Consider the following 19,777-nt stretch of genomic DNA (forward strand, 5'->3'; position numbering starts at 1 on the left):
TTTTTTTTTTTTTTTTTTTAATTTAAAGAAAATATTCAGGCCAGGTGCGGTGGCTCATGCCTGTAATCCCAGCACATTGGGAGGCCAAAGCAGGTGGAGTGCATGAGTTTGGGAATTTGAGATCAACCTGGGCAACGTGGCAAAACTCCATCTCTATAAAAAATACAAAAATGAGCGGGACATGGTGGTGCATGTCTATGGTCCCAGCTACTCAAGAGGCTAAGGTGGAAGGATTGCTTGAGCCCAGGATAAGGCTGCAGTGAGCTGAGATTGCACCACCGCATTCCAACCTGGTCAACAGAGCAAGACCTTGCCTCAAAAAATAAATTAATTAACTAATAAAATAAAAAAGAAGATATTCCATTTTCTACTGACTTATATCTGTTGAAAAATCAGCATTAGATCTTATTGCACATTTGAATTTAATGTGTCCTTTTCTTTTTTTCTTTTTGTTTTTTCCTCTTTTGAGATGGAATCTCGCTCTGTCGCCCAGGCTGGAGTGCAGTGGCAGGATCTCAGCTCACCACAACCTCCGCCTCCTGGATTCAAGTGATTCTGGTGCCTCAGCCTCCCAAGTAGCTGGGACTGCAGTCATGCACCACCACACCCAGCTAAATTTTTATATTTTTAGTAGAGACGAGGTTTCACCATGTTGGCCAGACTGATCCCAAACTCCTGACCTCGTGATCTGCCTACCTCAGCCTCCCAAAGTGTTGGGATTACAGGCGTGAGCCACCGTGCCCCACCCTAATGTGTCTTTTTCTCTGGCTACTTTTAACATTTTCTCTTTGCCTTGGGTTTTAAGCAGTTTGACTGTGGTGTGCCTAGTTGTGATTTTTCTTTGTATTTATACTTCTTGGGGTTCATAGTGTTTCCTGAATATAAAGCTTGATAGCTTTCAACAATTTTAGAAAATTTGACAAATAACTCTTCAAATATTACCTTTATCGCATTTTCTCTGCCCTCTCCATTTATGTATATATATATTTTTTCCTCCTTAACCCTGTACTCTGTATATGTCTCTTATGTTCTTTCCTGTGTTTTCTATCATTTCTCCCCTCTGTTCTTCTGTCTTGATGTTTTCCATTGTCCTTTATTACAGTTCACACTCATCTCTTCCTGTATCTAATCTATCATTAACACTTATCTTTCAGGCTTTTAATTTCAAATATTTCAGTCTTCAGTTGTAGAATTTCCACTTTTTTAATAGATTTCAGAATTTTGATGAAATTATCCATTTTGTTATTTCTCTTATTTAACATTTTAATCATTATTTTATAAAAATCTGTCTCTGATAACTTTAATACATAGATCACTTGTGGCTCTGTTTGTATTGTCTGTTCCTTTCCTTGGATTTTGATCATTTGGTTTTAGCAGGACTGGGTAATTTTGACTACTGAGTATTGCATTTTAAAAAGTTGGAAATGCTTTGAGGATCTACCCGATGTTATCTTCCTCCAAAAATGATTCATTTTACTCTCTGACTAGGAATTGTGGTAGGGCAGATCATTTTAATTCAGTCTGTGATTCATTTGATTTAAAGTTGGGTTTCAGTCTTTGTAAGGGCTGTTCTATTTATTTCACACTCCTAGGATACAGCCTTCCTGTATCCTAGACTCCTCTTTGGAAGTCCCTGAGCTCCAATATATATTTCTTCGCCATTATGAGGCTACTGAAAATTCTGCTTAGCTTCATAGCTCTTAGCTGACATTTCTGCCTGGATTTTTCCTTAGCCTTTTGGCCCTAAGCAATTTACAAACTAGCAAAATGCCTAGAAAAAAAGAGTGCTGCACAGTGTCTGGATGAACTCAAGAAGCTTTCTTTCCCCCAGAAGTCCGGTACCTGCAAAAGATATCTGCTAGCCTTAGCTCTACCTGATACCTTCAATATGTTTTAAAAATTTTGTCCACCCTTTCTAGTAAGACAATTAGTCTGCAGAAAGGTACTTTTTATTATTACAGAAAGCAGAACCGACTTCTTGCCTCCTTTTTTAAGTTGCCAAAAAATAGGAGAACTCAAAAAAGTATCATAGCTCTTTCTCCATACCCATTCAAATTCTGATAATTGCCATATCCTGCTTGTAGAGCACACATTATAGGCAAAATTATATTACCAGAAACCAGTATTCAGTATTTTAAAGAGCATAGCAAAAACTCATTGGTATCTGTAGGGAAAAGATTGGATCAAAGAAACTTGATTTCAGATTCTCTGGGATATCAGCTGATCCCTGCTGTTTTCTAGAACCCACAATTTGTAAACTTTAACATAATTGGGGAATCTCTAAACAAAAGATGGCTGGGTGCGGTGGTTCATGTCTGTAATCCCAGATCTTTGGGAGGCCAAGGCAGGAAGATTGCTTGAGGCCAACAGTTTGAGACCAGCGTGGCCAACATGGTGAAACCCTGTCTCTACCAAAAATACAAAAATTATCCGGGGACCATAGTGCATACCTATAATCCCAGCTACTGGGGAGGCTGAGGCAGGAGAATCACTTGAATCCAGGCACAGGTTGCAGTGAGCCGAAATCATGCCACTGCACTGCAGTCTGGGCGACTGACAGAGTGAGACTTTGTCTCAAAAAAAAAAAAAAAATTATATTGGTGGTGTTATACACTTTACAACTTTAGAGGGGAAAACCCACTTTGCATAATAACTACTTAATCTCCATTTCCCCTTCAAGGTGTTTCTGACACCCCAATACTAAATTGAGTGTGGGCCCTATCCAGTGAGTGGTGTTCACTCACGTTGGTAAGCAGGCATTGTCAGACCTCATCATAATGGCTGTTTCCAACATTTTTTGCTATTTAATTCCTTAAGCTTAGGAAGCCAGCCTCACATGAAAGGGTTGTATGTTGTCTCAAAATTGTTGCAGCTGGAAAATCACTCTCAGCAAACTCCTGAATTGAAGTTTTGTTCTGAAGCCTGTTTCTCTAGATGGACTATATAGCTCCACCTATTATCATTCTGTTATTCTTTCAACCGTTTATCTGTATATATGGCTAATTACCCCGACTAGATCACATGTTTCCTTAAGGCAAATTCATCGCCTTTTAGCAGGTGGTTAGTGAATTAATAATTGTTGGTCAACACTTCCAGCAGCTTTAACTGCTTTTGATTAGGAGTGGCAAGGGGGCTTAGAATTCATTATATCTCTAGATGCTTTTCATTGTTCTATGCTCCTAAATGTGACACAACCAACAAAAGTAGAATGTAAAAGGTGACTCGGTTTTCTTTCTGCCGCTTAAAGTCTTCAGATGCTGATGGTCTTGGAAGCCTTAGTACCATGTTACCTACAAAAGCTAAAGAGGCAGACATCACAGGTGGAGACAGTACCTGCTGCCCGGGAGGAGATTGCGGCCACTGCTGCTCTTGCGACGTCCCTACAGGCCCTTTTATACAGTGTAGAGGTCCTCACCAGGTAATCCCATTGGCAGAAATAGCTGCAGCCTTACATCATATGTATCCACTGGGGGAAAAAAAATGTGATGGGTAAAAATCTAAAACCCAATCTTTATTTACAGATATCTCCTAAACTCAGCCCTTTATGCCTTATAATTGTGAACAGTTCCTGAGTTTTTTGAATAAATAATGTTAAGCACTCTGATTAGTAGTAGTAGTAATAATAGTAATAATGTTCTTACTATCATTGCTAAACACACATTTGCATATAGCTTGCTGAGCTTCTCCAGCAGTTATAACCCAGTGGTAGACACGTCTTGTGTAAGAGGGCCAATTTAGTGAATTTAAAGAGGTAATCTACATTTTTATTAGTTATTATATTATTTTATGAGACATGGAATGCCTACAATTCCAACTAAGTATTCTTTTATTATTTTACTGTTTGTGAAGTGTTGTGTTTTTTAACTATAATTTCAGAAACTACATAACCAATATAAACAGCAGAATGTTGTCCTACCATTAGAATTAATAGATTCTCTGTGGGACAGAACTAAACAATGCTGGGAGTTGAGAAATTTGGGAAAGGTAAGATAAATTGGCACCAAAGTTCAGCCCTAAACAAAGTTCAAGCAGTTAGTCCTGTCGCAAGATGCTTGGGTACAGAAGCAGAGTCACTAAACTGCCATATGGCAGGAAAGGGGCAGGCAGGGAGCCTGGATGAGACAAAAATAATAAAATCTGAGTGGGGAAGGTGGATGCAGGACACTACACATATGATGGGCTTTCCTGCTCCATTCCCATCTAAATTAGCTGCCAGGAATTATCCTTCCCCAGGATAGGGATGGGGAAACCTTTTACCTTTGCTCCTCCATTCCATTCTGCCATGCTGTGTGTCCAATCTAAAGTTCCAGATCCTTAGTGTGAAATTGTCTATGCCTCCACCAAAAGGCACCAACTCCCCCAGCCCCATCTTGCTGTGTTGATAAGGGGGAAGCCCTTTAGTCCAAGGCATGCATCAGCAAGAAAGACAGGGAGTGGGATTGTAATTCATTAACATCAACAGATGTTTAGTTTCTAATCATGAGCTACATTGCCAAACTAGACAAGCAGAATATTGCCCAAAAGCCTTCTATAGACTATCATCCTGAAATGTTCATATGCACCTAATCTAAGGAAATGGGAAGAGTTGGCGCAGAAAGCCATAACAAATTGCCTCCTCCAAGGAGAGATAGTTTTCTATGCTATTGCTGATGGTTTCATGAAAGTCCCAGAAGAATATCCTAAAGAGGAAGGAAAGACTTGCACTCTTCCTTCTGTACCCATCTGGTTACGTAACTAGCTTTTTCCTACAACTAGAGGAAAGAAAAGCAGTCAATAGTTCCCAAGTGCCACTGTATTTCTATTATATATCTATATCTATATGTATAAATACAAATATATAGTTATCTATATCTATATATCTCTATCTATCTATCTATCTATCTATCTATCTATCTATCTATCTATCTATAGACAGAGAGAGAGAGAAAGAGAGAGACTCACTCTGTCACCCAGGCTGGAGTTCACTGGCATGATCTTGGCTCACTGCACCCTCCGCCTCCCAGGTTTAAGCAATTCTCATGCCTTAGCCCCCCCAAAAAGCTGGGATTATAGGCATGTGCCAACACGCCCGGATAATTTTTGTATTTTTAGTAGAGACGGGGTTTCCCCATGTTGGCCAGCCTGGTCTTGAACTGCTGGCCTCAAGTGATCCGCCCACCTTGGCCTCCCAGAGTGCTGGGATTACAGGTGTGAGCCACCATGGTCAGCCTATTTCTCCTCATATTACATAATGTTAAAACTTTCCTCATTTCTATACTTTTTTATAAGGATAAGTCAATTAACTTATCCAAAACTGACTTACTCAAAATGTCACAAAGAGTTATGGATGGAGCTCTAGCATTTAAAATTCTGTGGCTTTAAATATTCCAGTGCATTTAATATTCTTTTGGCAGAGAAGACTAGCCTCATTCGTTGGTAGTAGTTACTCAAACCAAAATTGGCTTCACTGTATTTACAAAAAGAAGATAAGAATCCCCTAATTTCTCCACATTCCTAGTTTTTTTAATCTCATGACAAAAGAAATTTAACAATTATATAGGTAGTATTACATAAATATATCGCAAGTGCATTAGTTTTAACTGTTGTATAACATGTTACTACAAACTTACAGCCTTTAAGCAAAACCCACTTATTGTCTCACAGTTGTGTAGGCCAGGAGTCCAGGCAGGCTCAGCTGGATTCTCTGCTCAGGGTTTCTCAAGGTGGAAGTCAAGTTGTCAGCTAGTCTGAACTTTTATTTGAAGGCACTGGGGAAGAATGCACTTCCAAGCTCATTCAATTTTTTGGCGAAGTCTCGTTCCATGCAGCTTTAGGTCTGAGGTCCCATTTCCTGGCTGGCTGTCAGCCAGGCCCCACTCTGCATTGAGAAGGCACCTGCATTTCTTCTCACATTCTCACTCTACCTTCCAGCCAGCAATAGCACCTTGAATTCTTATGCTTCAAATCTCTCTGCCCCCAGCCAGAGAAGACTCTCTGCTTTTGAAGGATTGGTATGATTAGATTAGGCCTATGCAGACACGCCCCCTTTTGGCCATATAATGTAACATAATCACTAGAGTAACACCAAGGGGCAAAGATATTGGGAGCCATCTCTAAATTGTGTCTATCACAACAGGCACAGGACAAGGAGATCTGGTGTGATTGTTAAATCTTACTTTCTAGCCATCCCCAGCAGACAGAAAGTAAACAACAAAGAAGCAAGCCTTGATGATTTCATAAAAGCAGTTGCTTTAAAAAACTACATTATGCCTTTTTCGTCCTAGATGCCAATACAGAGGCAAATTTTACCTATGATTTAAAGTAAATCCGGCAGATATAAAATGAGACAATTCAAATCTATTACTAACCATCTAAATTACTGACTTACAATATATACTAATTTACTCACTTTCCTGGGTAGCGTTAGGTGTGATGTGACTAGGAGAATTCTTTTATTCTTTGATAGTTTCTCAGAAAAAATAGAGTAATCGATAATGTAGGTGTAGTTAATGTAGATAATGTAGTTGTAGTGTAGGTGGCCAAAGTGGTACATACATCCTTGCCTTTCACTTATCATCTAGAGTGGTGAACTACCCAGTAAAACTGAAGAATGAGCTCTTAACTCTCAACTGGTACAGACTTAGAAGATATTTCTAAGTAGATATTTCATAAATGTTTTGTTGGAAGAGTCATTTTGATTAGTTTATTACTCAGAACCAAGAAGTGGAAGAAATTAAATCATGATGAGCTTATAAACCCCTGGGAATCAATGTTCCTTTAAAGTGCCTCTCAGAACAAACAGAAAAGCCAAAGCTAGACAGCCTGTCTTTTGAAGACTCTAAAACTAACTTAAAACTTATGTGTGCTTCAGTAACTTGAGGATTTAATAAATGTTTCCACTTCTGTTGTTGTTATTATTTTGCTGTGGTGATTACTGTCATTGTTTCAGGCCCATGACAGCCCCACAGATGAGCAGGTGTGACCAAGGTCATAAGGGAACCACCACAGCCAATCACACCATGTCGTCTGGGGTGAACACCAGGTAATTCACTGGCCCTTATTCTTCTGTGGTCTCTCAATTTCATACAACCCGAATGTCAGCTGTTGCAAATGAAAGGAATCCTGAAAATAGTCAATATTGAGTGTGAAAACCTCCAAGGAGAAGAAAAGAAGGTGAGAGTTTAGAGTTACAAGAAAATACCAAGGCTTCTTTTGAAATTGCCAGAGAAATCTAAACCAACTTCATAAATAGGCATTTGTGCTGTTTTGTTTGCTTGAGCCTGCTAGATGTTCTCTGCCTCCTGGGTGGTCTTTGAACTAGTCCAGTGTTGTTTCATTTGCCTTCAACAAAAGGCAAATAAACAATAATAATCAGGAGGTGGTTTCTCATTCCCAGGGCACTAAGAGTCAACTTACCTTCATCTGGACAGATTTTCTGCAGACATTTCATCCAAACTTTGACATATGCCCTCAGATGATGCTTTTCATGGTTGTTAACTTAACCTCCTTCTCTTGTTTTGGTGTAACTCAGCTACTGGCTATACTAGTTAATATTTTACCCGTTTCATTCCATCTGTGTTAGCTTTAAATATTCTGAAATACACAAAAAGCCTAATTAGTTTCCTCCTACAAGGAAGATTTAAGATAGGGCAAACCAAAAATCAGCTTAAGAAAAGTTCTCTTTTCCCAGTATGAAGTAGTTGGCTGGAAATCATAAGGAGAAATTCAATAAATTTTCACTCTCTCTGAAGCCTATTTTTAAGTGTGTATCATTATTCATGTAAAGTTAATTCCCTGCTCATCATATATATTCATATTAAAAATAAAACAAAAATAAATTCCAAATTCAGCTATAAATTGCCTGGTGCGATGGTTAACTCATGCCTCAATTTCCTATATTAAGGGAAAATGATATGCTGTAGTTTAAATGATATTTAGGGACTTCTCTAGGCTCACTGGGTTAAATGAGGGCTTCTAAAGAAGAAAGAGGGCTTCTAAAGTCTTAATATCCATGAATCACAAAGCAGTAAATCTCCAGAACTGAAAGGAAGTCAGCCATGATTCTCCTTCCCATCACTTAAGACAGAGCACATGGTATTAAAACTATAACTTAAATTTCAAAATGTCCAAAAATTAATCTCATTTGGCTATATTCATGAGTTTGTATATATTTTTATAATAGTTGTCTTTACCCAAATCACACAACAATAAAACAGCTTTTGTAGCAGCTGTAATTGCAGTATATGTGGTAGCCAAATGAAAGATAAAGCTTTTATACTTTAGGAGTAATATATGTATATTTGTGAGCTTATCAAAATATATAGCTTCAAGGACTTGTCCTATGAAGAAGTCTATAAGAAGCCCCAACCAAAGGACCCCGTTCTTGCTCTAATAGTTATGTAGACTGTTTCTCTAACTCCCAGGTACCAGGAACAAGGAGCCAAACTGCACTTTATCAGGTACAGAAAAACTTGCTCTAATTTCATACCAATTCTGACATCTTGAGATGATTGCCTTTTAAACTGGTTTATGGCTCTGTTAGATTTCGTTTGACGAATAACATACTATTTCCGGGTAAACCCCAAAAAGTAGCTTTAATACAATTTGGGATGACAATCTCTTCTAGGCTGAGAAGTTTTCTTTATCCTTCGGATGAGGTTCTCCTTGGCCTCATCCTACTGATTCATTAACTCATTAGGATTCTTATATTTTTCTTCAGTGTGATACCCTCTTCTCACAACTGCCACATGAATACATTTTGAGACCCCTAGTTAATCTTTTACAATTTCCCAGGGAAAACCTTCATTTACTGGAGGAAGGGCAAGGCCTTCCCAGAGAGGAACTGGATGAACGAATTGCTCGGGAAGAGTTCAGAAGACCCCGGGAGTCCTTACTGAATATTTGCACAGAGTTCTATAAGCACTGTGGGCCGCGGCTGAAGATCCTGCAAAATCTGGCTGGGGAGCCTCGGGTCACTGCCCTGGAATTGCTGGATGTGAAGTCTCACATGAGGTACTGGCCTCGCTTTCCCTGCCACAAGTGTGAACACAGCTTGGCCCACATGTCTGAATGTGTGTGTTGGGTTGAGAGTGGGCGTCCTCCAGGAAAAACACTTAAGATAGAAAGATTTGTTTCCTGTGACTTAGGTACACATGATACAGAACCCTCTGGTCAAGTGTGCATTAAGTCCATCAAACAGGATCTTAGGGTGGACAAGGGGAAAATGTTCTTAAGACAGAAAAGCATAGTTTATATGTTCGCTTCTCAATAAAAGAGAAAGGGAAATTTTATCACCTGAAATCTTAGAAAAGTATTTACTGCCCAGATTCTAATTTTTCACAAGAATTGATTGTTTCTTCTCTGTTATTTTACATGAGGAATGTACAACTGCTTTCTGCTTCTAGGGTCCCTAAAAAGCCTGTAATGAACCCTGCAGGGAAGTAAGCAGTTTTATCTCAGCCAACTTGTTTATATATATCCCCTTTATATAAACAGCCTTCCAACCGTTAAAAAAATGTGTCCTGGTAAGAATTCTGAACCAGATGAGGCCAGTTGTCATTTACATGTTTTGCTCTTAGTGTGCTAGGGAAAGGCCCCAGAATTGCATCCCTGTGCACTCATATTTCATCTTCCTACAGAGTTGCTATTTCACTTGAAATTCATGCTAATGGCTGTATTTGTGTTTCAAAAGGAACGTGATTCCAGAAGACCTTCTATTCAGATTTGTAATCGTTTGTTAAGGGTGATGAAAATCCCTTCAAAGAAAATGTCATGGATATCAAAAGATTCACTTGGAAAGTTTAATGTATCTATAAAGGTTAAGGTAGAGTTAGGTCCAGCCACTTCCAAATAATGTTGCAATTTGGCAAAACTCACAGTTTCCTGGTTATTGCCTTTTTTTAATTTAGGAAGTACTCAATGAAGGAAAATGAGAAGACAGACATGTATAGTGAACGCAGGTTCTTTTTCTTCCAGTGTAATTTCACATTCTTTGAATTGCAGACACACACCCAGCACTGCCCTGGAGAACCCCAGAGCCTCATTGGAGTTCACACTCCCTGCTGTGCAGTAATGAGGAAGAGCTTATTTCACACTGAAAAGTTCAGCTCCTAGAAGGGAGACTTCAGAGAAAGGGGAGGGACATTTGGAGTGTTAAGATCCTGCTGTCATAGCAACCTAGGGATCTATTAAGCCCCTCCACTTCCTTTTCCACTGGTCTTCTCTAGCTGACCTAAGCGATTCTGTGAACAGAGAAACATCACATTCCCAGAGTCAGAAAATCACTATGACCAATGGCCATTTTGTGAGAGAAAGGGAAAAATATTCCTAAAAGATGGATGTGTGTGTGTGTGTGTGTGTGTGTGTGTGTGTGAGAGAGAGAGAGAGAGAGAGAGAGAGAGAGAGAGAGAGAGAGACTATGAGACAGTGACTGTCCCATAACCTGACGGTCTTCCTTAGGGCATTTGGAGGGAGGGGACAGCAAGAGAGGCCTGGAGCTCCCTCTAGAGGCCAATACCTATTAAAGGTTAAATGAACTAGAAATGATTTAGCTCCGTGCCTGGCACTGATCTGGACACAATAGATACTAATGCTAATGAGAATGGTCCAAATACTATGTTAAACACTGGGGATGTAAACTAAGGTCCTAGTCTTCAAGATTATCACGGCTCAATGCAAGAGGCACATAAGAAAATAACTGTAATACAAAGTTGCAAGTACTATAATCGCATAGGCATTTATGTAGTATTATGTAAAGGATTTGAGGCAACTCAGCAAATATATGAAGGGAGAGTATATACAAATTATAGAGTCAGGATAATGTGAAAGATTTTCAAGGAGTTAATTATCTTTATGATAATATTAGCACAGGAAATCAATATAAGATCATATTAGATTTTATTCATGAACCATAAATTTGACTTTCTTAGTTATCAAAGCAATGAGTGAAAAAAAGATTAATTACAAAATCATAATATAAATAAGTTAAAAACAAAACAGTTGCTTGGTGAAACAATACTTTTTTAAAATACGAAGAACAAGAAAAATCTTGTAGGGGCCAAGGGAAATCTTCCCCTTGACTCTCTGAAGGTTTGCTGAAAATCAACTGATAAAAGGCAGATCATAATCAAAAAGCATGAAAATGTATTTGATCATAGTTTTACCTGACACAGGAGCCTTCAGGATGAAGACCCAAAAATACAGAGGAAGCTCTCCATTTTGTTTAACAAAGTATGGATAGCCTTGAATAAATATGATTGGACAAAAGTGTATGATCTCATTAGACCAAGTGAGGAAATCCAGCATGGCCTGTGTTTTAGATTCTTTTGGCCTTTCTGGTTAGCATTCCTTCCTTCTGGGAATGGGGCAAGACCCTTTCTGGAAAGGGGGCGTTCTTATGACCTACAGTCAAACAAGATGGGTCAGACAGTTTCTGTATGGTTAGTTTTTACACAGAAAGATAGGGGAAAATTAGTGTAATATCTTTAAGTTTTATGGCTGGCTTCAGGAAAAAGGGTTCTGGTTTCAATGACCTGCTTTGAGGAAAAGGGTCTCCAGTTTCCATGGCTAGCCTTGGAAAAGAATGAGAGGCCACAGAGAGGAGGGCAGGAGAAGATCAGTGAAACACTTTAAGTTCTGAGGTCTTCATTTTGGGGTATTGCCTTCTGAGCTTCAACAGTCTCCTGGTTGGTGTTTGTTAAAAGGAAAGAGTGGTAAGAACAGAGTCCTCAACAACATCCCTATAGTAGATAAAGTGCTGGTTGTACATGGCTGGATGCCTGTTAGTATATAAAGTTGGCACAATGTCATAATGCAGTTCAGCAAAAGCAATTGATCTGAAGCCAGGATAATGTCATTCAAGAGCACAGCTATTCCATGGCCTGGGTCGATAGGAGGGCAACATTTTTATTGCCCAGGAAATGTTTAGACTAAATGCCTTTATTAATGCCATTTCTCACAACAAGCTTTTGAAAAAGACAGGCCTGCCATAGTCTCTGACCAAATAGAGATATTCTGTGTTGCTGAGTAGGGGCGGATCCAGATGCTTTGAACTTACACTAAGCAAAGGATGTAATTAAGTCTCCTCTTATAAATTAAGTGCGCCCTTGAATATATGTAGAAGTCAGAGCTTAATATATAAATTTGTGAATTGAGGGTAGTATTAAATCGTTCTTAAATTATAAGAATAGATAATGTAACCCAAGGATGAAAAGTTGATTTTTAAAAAGAGAAAGAGAAATGGGATGATATAAAAAATACAAATGTTTGCCGAAATAATTCGAATCAAACCAACAAGTTAAGAAGCATTGCTAAGGCAATCTGTACTTCTGAATTTGCAGAATGTATGGTTGATTACAAGGCTCTTGACGAAAATATTCTTGATTAGATAGAGTCTCTGCCCTACAGAAATGTATTGCTTCATTTGTCCAACCCAGTGCTGCCAAAGCAGCTGGATAACAGAATCTGCAAATTCTCTCTCTCTCTCTCTCTCTCTCTCTCTCTCTCTCTCTCTCTCTCTCTCATGTGCAGTCTCTATCTCTCTCATTTTCTTTCTTTCTCTTTTCCTCTCTCCCTCACCCTCTCAATGGGAAAATCTCTTGTGTTCCCACTGGGAAAGAACCATAGGAAAGTGTTTTGATTATGCATGTGATAGTACAGCAAAGACTGTGGGAAAGGGAAATTTTGTTTTATGTGCAAAACGAATTTATTTTGTCACGTGACCAGGAATTAGAGAAATTCAGGTAGTAATCCATAAAATGGCGCTTAAATTCAGCTCTAAGTATTCTTTGGAAACTTAAAATAGACAGATTGATTATTTCACAAGCACTTCTCAATGTTATCTTTAAAATAATAAGAGAAAAGAAATAAGTGCATATAGATATACTCTTATTTGTCACACAAATAACCTGAGAAGTAAAGAATTATTTTCTGTATATCAAATTCATGAGAAAGAGATAAACGAAAGAATGTATAAGCGTTTAAAATGATTTCTTTAAAGCACTCACATTCACACACAATTCCAGGACAATGTGAATATGTTCAGTTTGGAGAGAAGACAGTGGGAATTAGGAGACAATAACTATTTCTTGATAATGAAGGGTCATGATGGAGAAGATGGATTGGATTTATGCTTTCAGAATTAAGCCTAGTAGGAAGAAATTAAAGGGAATTTTGAGGCCCAACATGAAAGTAACCTCTCACAGTGTGGACCTCCAAAGATGAAATAAGTTGCCTTGTACAGTAGTGAATTTTCTATCCATGGAGCTAGTCACATAAAGCAATTGTAGAACAATCTAAATAATTAGAGAGGTAATGGCCTTGGCTGTGATTTGTAAACCAGGATGTCTATCAAAATCAACTGAGAAGCTCTTACCCTCTAGATCCTTTCAAACAGTTATTCAGTCTTTTGTTCTCTTGGAGTAATCACCATTTCTCTTTATTACAATGCTATAGTTAATATGTGAGATAAAGAATTATATGATATTACCACTGCACTACTCCTAATGCATCAGTGGATCTGTGCAGTGACTAAGAACAGCTAATATCATAAAACGAGTGACAACTAGGAATCCTGTACCTCCTGGCAGAAGTACACACCACACCCACCACCTGCTAAAAATCAAAACTGAGTCTGCAGATGTAGGCCCTGGATTTAACTTCCAATTGAATTAAATACAAAGGCAGTAGGATAGATTAAATTACACCGTGGAGATTCAATCAGCAAAATTCAGAGTGTTGCTACAGAGAATTTCTTTAAAAAATAACAAGATAAGGCCAGGCGCGGTGGTTCACGCCTGTAATCCCAGCACTTTGGGAGGCCGAGGTGGGCAGATCACGAGGTCAAGAGATCAAGACCATCCTGGCCAATATAGTGAAACCTTCGTCTCTACTAAAAATACAAAAATTAGCTGGGCGTGGTGGCACGAACCTGTAGTCCCAGCTACTCAGGAGGCTGAGGCAGGAGAATCACTTGTACCTGGGAGGCAGAGGTTGCAGTGAGCCGAGATCGCACCACTGCACTCCAGCCTAGCAACAGAGTGAGACTCCGTCTCAAAAAAAAAAGTCAAGATAGCAAAAAAGTACAGAGGAGGGGGAAATCTACATATTAAAAGAGACTTAAAGACATCAACAAATTGAAATTTATGAGCCTTATTTTTTCCTAATTTCTAAAAAAAAAAAAAAAAAAGTAAGTATGAGATAGTGTGTGAATATTGAAAACTGACTGGATATTTGGAATTTTCAAAAGAAGAATTATTTTTAATTTGTTAAATGTCATATTGTGTTGTGTTTAATTTCTCTTGAGTCCATAATTTGGAGACACATACTGAAATATGTCTGGGTAAATGATATGATGCTTGGGATTTACTTTAAAATAGTCTAGGGTGGGGAAAGGGGGAGTGTTTGAGGGTATAAGTAAAACAAGAGTCAATGTAGGCCGAGTACAGTGGCTCACACTTGTAATCCCAGCACTTTTGGGAGGCTAAGGCAGGCAGATTGCTTGAATCCAGGAGCTCAAAACCAGCCTGGTTAACATAGCAAAACCCCATCTCTACAAAACTATAAAATAAGCGGGGCATGGAGCTGTGCACCTGTAGTCCCAGCTACCTGGGAGACTGAGGTTGAGTGATGGGTATATTGGGGGCTTACTATATGCTCATCTCTCTACCTTTTTATATGTTTGAGATTTTCCAAAATAAAAGTTAAAATATACAGATTTCTGGGCCCAGACCTTAGAAGTTCTTTTTTTTTTTTAGATGGAGTCTTGCTCTGTCACCCAGGCTAGAGTGCAGTGGCACAATCTCCTCAGCCTCCCAAGTAGTTGGGATTATGGGCACCCACCACCACGCCCAGCTAATTTTTGTATTTTTAGTAGAGACAGGGTTTCACCATCTTGGCCAGGTTGGTCTTGAACTCCTGACCTCATGATCCACCGGCCTCGGCCTCCCAAAGTGCTAGGATTACAGGCGTGAGCCACCACGCCCAGTCAGAAGTTCTTATTTATGAGATTATTGGAAGTCCTGGGAAATTATATTTTTTTCATTTTCCTTTTAATCTGTGTTTAAAAAAAATAAAAATAAAAATAAATAAGAGGTGCCAGTGTGAACCTGACTGCCTACAGGATATTATGACTATTATGAGCTTTTTCAACCCTAAGATTCCATGACTCAGGGAAGATTATTTTCAGAGCTTTTCCAGTACAAACTTGTCAAAACAAACAAACAAACAAACGTTATTTTTCCGTTTATCTCAAATCTCCTCCTCTCTTTAGTAACAATCCTGAAAAATGTCCATGTATGGTATGGCTGCTCCTGCTGATGCCATCCACACATGCATTCCTAGGTAACATTATGCCTCTCTGCTCCCCTCCTCCATCAGGAATCCTCTGTCCTACATTCCAGTTCCATAGAATCCTTTGCCTGACTAACTCAGCATGTACTGATTGAAGCCAAAGATTCAAATAATGGGTGGTAGTAACTTAATGTATTACCCTTCCTGAAGAAATTTGTATTCAAATGAATTTTCAGTATCTTGACAAAGAATATGAACATTTCAGCCACTGTGTCTTAGGTGTATTTTTTAGAATATAAGCTTTTTTTGAGGAAAAAAAAATCAAGCTCAAATCATACAGCATGTTGTAAGATATTTTTATTAATGAGTATACATTACCTCTTAATATTATCTTGTACACATTCTGGATCTACTCAATATATTTTATCAGGAGCCACTGTAAAGTGTTTAAATACTTTCTCCTTCATACAAAATTAAATTAAGTTGGCTTTAAGGCTATGTACATCTTTATATTTGTATTATCTATTATTTGGAAATTGGTAATCCATATCTAGTTCTGAAGATTATTTCGTTAACTGTTACATTTACTAGAAACTTTATTTGCCCAATTAATCTATTTGGCCAATTCTCCTTCAGAAAATCTAACACTTAGAACATCAACACTTGGGTCTGGTGACTACAAGCGTTGGCCAACCCTGAGGGAAGCACAACTTTCCCTCTGGCAGTTTCTGTATGGAACCGAGTTGGGAAATCTAAGAAGTAGATTTCTAAGAAGAAGATGACCAAAACCAATGTCATTCAGACAGTACAACTGGGTCTATTATATAAAGAATCTCAACAGAGAGAAAGGATCCATGTATAAGACCAACAGAGAGGAGGAGGCTTTAAAGGAGAGGAATGGAAATGGAGCCTGAAGAACTCCTTGGTTTGCAACAAAAACCAGGAGCATTTTTTATTAGGTGGCTTTGACCTTGACTATGGGTACGGAGGGAGTTCTGAAGCCGTGAAATTTCCAAGGACATTTGATAGTAGTGATTTTATTGTTCATTAAAGTTAGGTTCTCTTTTATATGCATATATGTCATATATATAATATACATGTACATCCTCAGAAGTGACATTCCCTAAATATATTTGGCCTATCCTTAATCTCTGGATTGTAGTTTCTTTATCAGATGCTCTTTACATGTCGTTTCTGAAACATTCTATGATTCTCTATTAATATGGATGTGTAGATATCACTGTTCTGGTATATGGGAGAGCAGAGGGATAGAGGATGTTGGGAAGAATGTTCTTAGTTCAGGGAGTAGGTGGTCTGGAAGGGGTGATTAATATGATACTGTGTAGAAAAATTCCCATTGTGTAATTCTACGCTTATTTTATATATTCATATATATGCATGTATATATTTTAGGTTGGCAGAAATTGCACACTCCCTTCTGAAGCTGGCACCATATGACACTCAGACAATGGAGAGTCGTGGGCTTCGGCGCTACATCATGGAGATGCTACCCATTACCGACTGGACAGCTGAGGCAGTGAGGCCGGCCCTCATCCTCATTTTAAAAAGATTGGATAGAATGTTCAACAAAATTCATAAGATGCCTACTTTGAGGTGAGAATGCCTCCTAGTTAGCTGTTGCTATCACAAATGTCAAAGTTAAGATTTCTCATTTTTTAAGATGGTGGATCATTCTGGAGTTGAATGAATTACTTGAAAGTTTTCTTTGGTATATGTACATGGTTAACAGGGTCTATGAATGCCTAAGTAGCAAAGCCTACATTTTGAGAAAAATAACATTTTCTTTAAAAGTATATGTGCTTATCTTGAAAAATCTATCCATTTCTTAGCTGTCACGCTCCCCATCTGACACAAATAAAAATTTCAATTAGTACCCTTTAATCCCTTTTAAAATAAGGGAGGGTAGGCGTTATAAATGAAATAACTAATGAGAAAAGAAAATGAATTTTATGTTCAAAATACTATATTTAACGTAGTTAGTTAACATATTTAGGTACCAGTTTAGAGAAATTCCAAGCTTTACAATAATCGCCACGCAGCAGCTTAAAAATTCGCAGGATTGAAAACAAACACCTAATTTTCACTTTTTAACCTAATTCAGTGTGGTGCTAATGAACACTATTAACACTTGATCTTTGTTCAGTGACCTGGGAAATATTCATTGGTAGCCTACATATTAGCAGATGTTTTTGAACCAGTCAGAGATGTGAACCGAGTTTGGAAACTATAGTGATAGTGAGCAGATAGTTCAACAGGTTAATACTGGTAAACCCACTTACTCAGAAATTTCAAGTTTGGGTTAGTGAGAACATTTTCTGTCCTTTTAAACGAAACCCAAAAATCAGTGCAACTCCCTCCCAAGAATTTATAGCACTTAATGTTCAATTCATCAGAATTTTTCAGATATTAGTCCATCATCTCCTCCACACTAATCCAGCCTTCAGGAGTCATTAAAGCAAATTGGAAATTTTTATTATAATAATTGATTATTTGTTTTTATATTCTTTTATACCGTGGCGATGACTGCCTATACATTATTTCAAGGTTATGTATTTCAATGGCATGGAAATGCCTGTTTTAAAACACTGTTTCTGTAGTGATCCCAATAGAACATTTGTGTCTATCAGCAAAATGGCTTATCAAAGATTTATAACTGTCTCACAAGGGTGTGTTGAAATAAATTCCTTTCTTAAATACTTCGTATCTAAAGATGTTAAACATCTCCAAAAATGACCCATTTCTCATACAATTAAGCCCACTATAAAGAACATCATGCTTCCCAAAAGTAGATTTCTGGATTAGTACACGGTGTTGGTCAGTTGTAGGCAGTTTTCTTGAGAGATATGCTATGAATATAGAGTTGGCTTGGATTTAAATTCATTAGGTGATCTCAGTTCAACACAATAAATGTTGGCTGAACCTGATCTGCACATTACCTTCAGTGTCGGAGATGTCACACAGCCTCATTTATGGATATGTTTCCATTTGTCGTTGCAGATCCCATTTTGCTAGGAAATATAAGCTTAGAAAATATTGCCAGAAAAATATAAGGAAATACTGTTAATATCAGTAAAGCCCAAGTTGTTGATTTTGGGGCCATAGGGATGAATCTTTCAGTACTAGGATAATTATGAAATGGATTTACTTTTATTACAGAAAATTCTGTATTCATTTAATTGGGTTATGTATACAGTAACACCATTTATACTACCATAAAAAGTAGCCAAAAAATACATATCATTTCTTGGGAGGCCAAGAAAGAATATTGTTTAAGTAAACTATTTTCTTCTAATGTGATCTTCTTGGCAGGAGTTAAGCTATATAAATCAAATCAGTGGTAGTCTGGTATAAAAACTGATGGGCATGTGTAGTCTGATAAACAGGTTTCAGAAATGTAGCTGGGGTCAGATTAGTTTTATTGGGAGTAATTACCCCTGTGATCAGTTTTCTACAATGGTAGTCGTAGGACCCTCTGTCAAAGCTAAAACCAGGGAAATTAAAATGCAACCCGTTCATCATCTTTGTTTTTTCTTCAATAGATTTAGTCGAATGGGGCAGGCCTGCCTCTGCTACGTTTTCAGTATCTTCTTCCCCTCCCAGTGTGCTCTGTGCTTTTGGAACAATATGGGTAAACTTCATCCCAGAGACACATCCTGTCTTAGATGGCGTCAGAATCACTGTCTCATTCACTTGTTTCAGACTCTCCAGAAGGGAGCCAAGCCGCTAATGGCACCTATATTGTATTCCAGGCGACAGGTTGAGTGGGAGCCTGCCAGCAATTTGATTGAAGGGGTTTGTTTGACACTTCAGAGGCAGCCAATCATATCCTTCCTGCCTCACCTTAGGTCACTGATCAATGTCTGTGTCAATCTGGTGAGTAGCCAAGTGGCAATCTTATGAAACTTTGCACAATGTAACTCTGCTATTGACTTCTCTGAATTGAAGATTTACAGGTCAACCACTTTGCGCCCCTATCTGCCCATGAAAACAGATGGCTCAGGTGACACTGAAAATAGTGAGGTACATTTCAAGGTGGTGTGTGGGGAGATCCAGGAACCCATCCCTACACAGAAGGGATTTTGGTGTGCTGCTTCCCATGCACTACTTTGACAATTCACCTCTTCAAGTTGCGCTGAGAGTTGAGGGCTGCCAGTTGGAGAGTGGGGTGGTGGAGCCTGCACAATTGGCTAGAAGTTGAGGTAGTCTGGGATGGGGGAACTTAAAATGCAAAGAGGATTTTTTTCTTTTATGGTGCAAAATGACACTATGAGTTGGCCAGTCTAGGATTTATGTGAAGAAAAAAAAATTTTTTAATTGTTTATGTAATATCTAGAGTCTGGTCCTGACAAGGTCTTGTAAAATGTATGGAAACCATGTTAGAGCATCTCATTAAATAGGACCTGCTGCTTCACTAGCTGAGCAATAAATCTGTAGTTGGAATGCCTAGTGCAAATAGAGCTGTTGCCATCATCATTGTTGTCAGTATTTG

At 38.4% G+C, this 19,777-nt stretch overlaps 1 protein-coding gene across 11 annotated transcripts in view; it reads left to right on the forward strand.

Moving 5' to 3' along the window:
- The window catches only part of UNC80 (unc-80 subunit of NALCN channel complex), a 231,389-nt gene that overhangs the window by 181,257 nt on the left and 30,355 nt on the right, over window positions 1–19,777 (forward strand). For all 11 annotated transcript variants that reach the window (XR_001888651.1, XM_017889402.1, XM_017889408.1 and 8 more), the window contains 6 exons: window positions 3,248–3,418; window positions 6,929–7,021; window positions 8,403–8,438; window positions 8,773–8,991; window positions 16,681–16,881; window positions 19,038–19,161. Coding sequence is in view for 10 of the 11 variants with exons in the window: in XM_017889402.1 (XP_017744891.1) it covers window positions 3,248–3,418; window positions 6,929–7,021; window positions 8,403–8,438; window positions 8,773–8,991; window positions 16,681–16,881; window positions 19,038–19,161 (844 nt within the window). In the remaining variant the exon portion in view is untranslated. The remainder of the gene's footprint in view (window positions 1–3,247; window positions 3,419–6,928; window positions 7,022–8,402; window positions 8,439–8,772; window positions 8,992–16,680; window positions 16,882–19,037; window positions 19,162–19,777) is intronic.

This window comes from Rhinopithecus bieti, unplaced genomic scaffold (assembly GCF_001698545.2).
Source record: "Rhinopithecus bieti isolate Rb0 unplaced genomic scaffold, ASM169854v2 scaffold_17939, whole genome shotgun sequence".
In the NCBI taxonomy this organism is placed as follows: Eukaryota; Metazoa; Chordata; class Mammalia; order Primates; family Cercopithecidae; genus Rhinopithecus; species Rhinopithecus bieti.